At 39.0% G+C, this 5,086-nt stretch overlaps 1 protein-coding gene across 1 annotated transcript; it reads right to left on the reverse strand.

Annotated features, from left to right (window-relative positions):
• Positions 1 to 1,052: 1,052 nt before the first annotated feature.
• Positions 1,053 to 1,806, reverse strand: LOC105741678 (60S ribosomal protein L9-like). Its single transcript, XM_012513884.1, has 2 exons — positions 1,269 to 1,806; positions 1,053 to 1,093 (listed from the first exon to the last, which is right to left on the reverse strand). Exons 1-2 carry the CDS (start codon positions 1,804 to 1,806, stop codon positions 1,053 to 1,055), a joined length of 579 nt encoding a protein of 192 aa, XP_012369338.1.
• Positions 1,807 to 5,086: the final 3,280 nt, after the last annotated feature.

Consider the following 5,086-nt stretch of genomic DNA (forward strand, 5'->3'; position numbering starts at 1 on the left):
TATTCAAAGTGGTTGGGATAGATATATAGTTGCATTCTCTTAATGAATAGAATGATTTGTTCTAATGGTGTTTGTAAATAGATCACAAGTCCTCATCTCGTACAGCAATTAACCACTAAGAAGAATATATACAGTGTATTATTTGTTGAAACTACTTCCGATTTGATTTGAAACTGTCTCATTGCTATCTGTTTATCAATAAAACTTTGAAAAAAAAGTAATCACATAAATAATTAAGGAAATTACTGAGTAAGAAAAATTATTTTTTATCTTCATTCACATTAGCCGTTCACAGTGTTCTTCATTTCCTCGGAATACCTGGCAACTATCAATTTCTTCTGCCTAGAGAACTTTCCTCAACATTTCTCAGAATGTAATCTGATAAAAAAAATTCTCTCAGCTTGAATTTCTCCAAAAACATTTTTTCACCTTCCTTTTTGAAGGATATTTTTAGCATTTGCTGCATTTGCAATTTTTAGTCTTTTTTCCTCTCAGTATATTAAAGACATTACTTCCTCACCTTCTGTCCTTAGATTTGTGCTGTATAGAACTATAACTTTATCACTATGCCTCTGTGTGTATCGTGACCCCTTCTTTCTGCTGTTTTTTTCTTTCTTTTTTATCTTTGATTTCTAGAAGTTTTCCTATCATGTCTCTAGGTATGCTTTTATTTATTGGTCTGGATGGGAGTTATTGAACTTCTTGATACTATGTATTGATACTTTTCATCAAATTTGACTAATTCTTGGGCCACTATTCTTGACACACTGGCCTCATGACTGTTCCTCAAGGAAGCGAAGCTCTCTTACAGAGGTTCCACGCACTCTTTAGTTTACCTGGCTGAGTTTTCCTTCCCTTGATGTTTCTGAGGCTCATTCTCCCAGTTTGCGCTTGTCTCATATCACAGGTCATCTCTTCACCTCTCTTCACTGGCAGCCCCATCACTTTTTTTTTTCCAAATCAAAAAAGATCTGCTATTGTCTCATTAAAATATCACAGATTGACTTTACAATCCAGAAGCTTGTTTCTGTGGCTGGATTAACTCTTGAATCTTATTCATCTGGCTGCTGAACTGGTCCCTTTTCAGAAACATTTGAGTTTGTAGGAAGAGTGGAGTAGAGAGTCCTTCCTAAAGTGAGGGGAGGGCTAAATGCTTAAAGACTTGAATAAAACAAAAAGGAGAACCCTTCTACCAGTAAGAGGACACTCCTCCTACCTGATGAGTTTGAACTAAGATGTTGGTCTTTTCTTTCCTCAGACATGAACATAGATAGCATCCAAAACTTTTCTAATATCCTTGTTTTTGACTGTTGTGGTTTGCTGAATCAAAGCAGCTGAATTTGAAACAAGCTTCATGTCATTTCCTTCAAGGATTAGCTCATCTTTCTGGGCATGAGATACTGAGCAAGTAACATCTGCCTGCATACGAACTTGGTGAATGTATTTTTCACCCAAGAAATTCTGGATTTCGACAAGAGAGCCATTCTCCTGAATAACGACGCAGATGGGGAAGTGAGCATACACAGACCTCGTTTTGTAATGGAAGCCCAGCAAGACCCCCTTGATCATGTTCTGTATGTGGCTACAGATCGTGTGGACAGTTGCCAACTCCTTTCTTTTTCCCCACCATTTGTCAACTAGGAGCCTCTTCTTTTTCTTCCCAAGGAGACTGAGTTCCACAATGATGTGGTTGAAGTCCCTCCGCAGGGTTCCTCTGGGGCCCTTCACAATAACTACACATCCTTTCAGAGTGATGTCGACATTTTTTGGAATGTCGACAGTCTGATTGCTAAGCATGGTCTTCATTCTTGCGGGAGATGCGGCAAAGCTCCATCACTCTTTAACTCTCTGCCTTGCATTACTTTTTCATGAGCTCTTTAAAGAAATGATGTTATATTCTATATATGTTTGTTTGCTATTTTCATAAGGAAAAGAATTTTAATTTATTTATCACTATATTTCCTGGGGAAAAAATCTAGCAAGCACCACATCAATAAATACATATTGGGCCAGGGAGATGGCTCAGTAGAATAAGAGCTTGCCTGGAAAGCACAAAGGCCTGAGTTAAATCTCCGGTTCCACAAAAAATAAATAAATAAATAAATAAATAAATAAATAAATAGTCTGCTGATACCTTAAAGCAAACCAGTTCTCTAATCTAGTCTTTTCTGGCTTCCTGCTGTGTTAGACTTCCAGGGAAATAAATTCCTTTGTGCTGCAGGATTCTGACTGACCCTTCATGGTGAAAGATGAAAACATTTCTCTAAGCACTAACAGCTTCTTTTGGTCTTTAATATTTTGCTGTGATTTTGTAAAAGAAAACTTGCCAGAGTTAGGACTAGAAAAATCTACTTAGACCTGCCTCCACATTACACCCCTGAATCTGAAGCTCTACAATAATAGAGCAAAGCAAAAGGAAATGATATGTTCAATAGCTCCTGCATCTGTGCTCAGAAGGCTGGCCAGCTTATGGCTATTACCGTAAGGCAGGCAAAGAGCCAACATAAAGTGAATTTCAAGATTTAATATGTCACCAGGAGAAAGATACTGCCATCAATTTCCCACCCTTTCCTAATGAAAGAAAGAGAATAAACTAAAACAGCTCAACTCAGTGCAAATGAAGAAATACTTCTTAAGTAGTCACTATGTAGTAATTTCCATAGAAGAGAGGAGGACAAAAATAAATATCTGCATTGTGGTCTCTTACTGGTTGAGGGTCACAGTACTCTACCAGAGTCCACTTTAGTCATCTAACCTAAGTCATCTTACCTAACTTAGGTACAAAGTTCATTTCTGCTGTATTTCTCATAGGAAATGGACTCTTTCCCCAGTTTCCTGATGTTTTAATACCTTTCCAAGCATGCTTACATGAAATGCATCCCTTTTCACATTTGGTAGAATACATCAAATAATTTTCCTAGGGTCATAATAGTTTATTATTTTTCCTTCTCACTTTGATACTATACTTTCACTGGGGACATTCAGGAAAAGCCTACAGAAATTCAGCTGAGTGGTTCTAACATGACTGTCAACTTCAGATTTTGTTTGCTGTCTTAGTCACAGTAATTATGCAGCAATAGCTTTAACAACCCCAGTGGATGAAGTCTCTTGTTGGGGCCTCCTTGTTTTCTGCCTGTTTCTTCACTGATAAGATGGACAAATTAAGTTTACAGTTAAGCCAGTGCTCCACTGAATGTACAAAGGTCACAGATACAGTCAAACTAAAGGAGGGCTGGTGTTTCATTACAGAACTCAGGAACCAAAGTGTTTTCAATTGTAGTTTGCATCACTGCAATTTATGGGTAACACTGGTGCAACGCAAGGTGAGAACAATCTTAGAAATATGTTTCCTCTTGATGGGACATTAACACACACTTTTATATACATATTTACATTTTCCTTTAGTGTATGGAATCCACATATATTTAAAACACAAAACACAAATACAAGTAGGTGTTCCTACTTATTTTGGTGTGTTAATAATTCAATCACAAAAATGAAATTTCCCTGCCAGAAGTGACTCCATTTGAATTTTCATGATTCCAGCCTCCTCTCTTTCTTCCATCCAGCTTCCACCTCTCCAGTCCCAACAATAAACCAAGTGTTATCACTGTGCTAAAGCCTGGCCTCTCTTAAATGGTCAGCTCCCAAACACAAGCAGATACAGGCCTTCTCTTCTAAATTTTACCTGGTTGCTTGTAAGCATCTATGTACAAAAGCTTTAGTATTCGTTCAGCAAAGTGGAAAAGTGTCACTACTTCCAGAGAAACAAAGGCCATAGGAAGAAAAAGGAAGAGAAGAAGAAAGAAGAGGAAGAAGGAGAGAAGGAAGATACTGTAGCCTGTATCTAGATGACCCCTAAGGTCTCATGCACTTTTGGATGGGGCTTTTTCAGAGGTGGATCTAGAGTGTGTGATGCTGTGATTAAGGGTGTAATGTTGGGATTGATTCATAGTGTGATGCTAGGCTCATGGCTGCCGCATCTTGGGTGTCAGAGCTACCTTCCCTGAGATAGGGAGCCTGGATAAAATATAAGGGACAGAAAGAGGATTGATGCGTGTCACTTGTTTGTTGCTTGCTGCCTTCGCCTGCTGTCTGCAGTGTGAAGCCCTTCTACCATTCAACCCCGCCATGGAGCCAGTCATCCATGGGCTGAAACCTCTGCAAACTATGAGCCAGATAAACCTGCCTCCTTTAAGGGTGGTGCTGAGTATTTTTTCTCAGCAATGAGCAAAGTAACTAAGGAAAAGGAGAAATAAGGGGAGAAGGAAGCAGAAGGCAAAAAAACTACAAGTTAGTCTCTGATAAGCCAAGTAGAGGAGCAAACAGAGCCTGTTAATATTTCTTGTGTCTTGTTGTCTTGATCAAATCAGCACCACACTGTCTCTCAGCTTAGGGTGATTGTCACAGCCCAGGAAATCCTTGCTTGGCCTCCCTGCTCAGGTCAGATACCCATTACAGCTTCCCTGGTCTTTTATAGCTATCTTTCCTTGCATTTGGTCTAGTAGGAATTTTAATTTTTTATTGACTATTTGCTTCATTTTTGCCAATATCCTATAAGTTTCTTAAATGCAGAGACTTCTGGATTTCCTTACCACTGTATCCCCTCACCCCAACAGCATACACCATATGAGAAGAAAGTGTATAAATAATCAGTGAAAGTGTATATGAGAATGGGAATGCAGAGAAATTTCTTTACTCTTTTCATTAGAGGTATCATCCTTAGCTAGTGATTCTAAGATATTTTTATTACAAAGCCCCTTTATGCTAATAAACAATTGAGGTTCACATGAATATTTATATTAGCTGTATTTATAATGCAAAAATTTAGAAGAAACTAAGATGTCCTTCAATTAGAATGTAATACATCCATACTTTATGATGAATAGCGTATTAGTCAGTGATAAAACTAAGTGAGTTAGGAAGCCATTAAGAGACAGAAGAGATGCAGTACTAGCCCAGGCCCAGTGAGTGTGTGGGAGGGCTTCCGGCTAACCTGCGCCTGCCTGCTGGACCAACTGGTCCCAGCCCAGGCACAGTGTGGGTGAGACCCTCTTCCACCCCCTGGGGATGCCCCTCACCACTC

The sequence above is a fragment of the Octodon degus genome, unplaced genomic scaffold (genome assembly GCF_000260255.1).
Source record: "Octodon degus isolate 3935 unplaced genomic scaffold, OctDeg1.0 scaffold00019, whole genome shotgun sequence".
In the NCBI taxonomy this organism is placed as follows: domain Eukaryota; kingdom Metazoa; phylum Chordata; class Mammalia; order Rodentia; family Octodontidae; genus Octodon; species Octodon degus.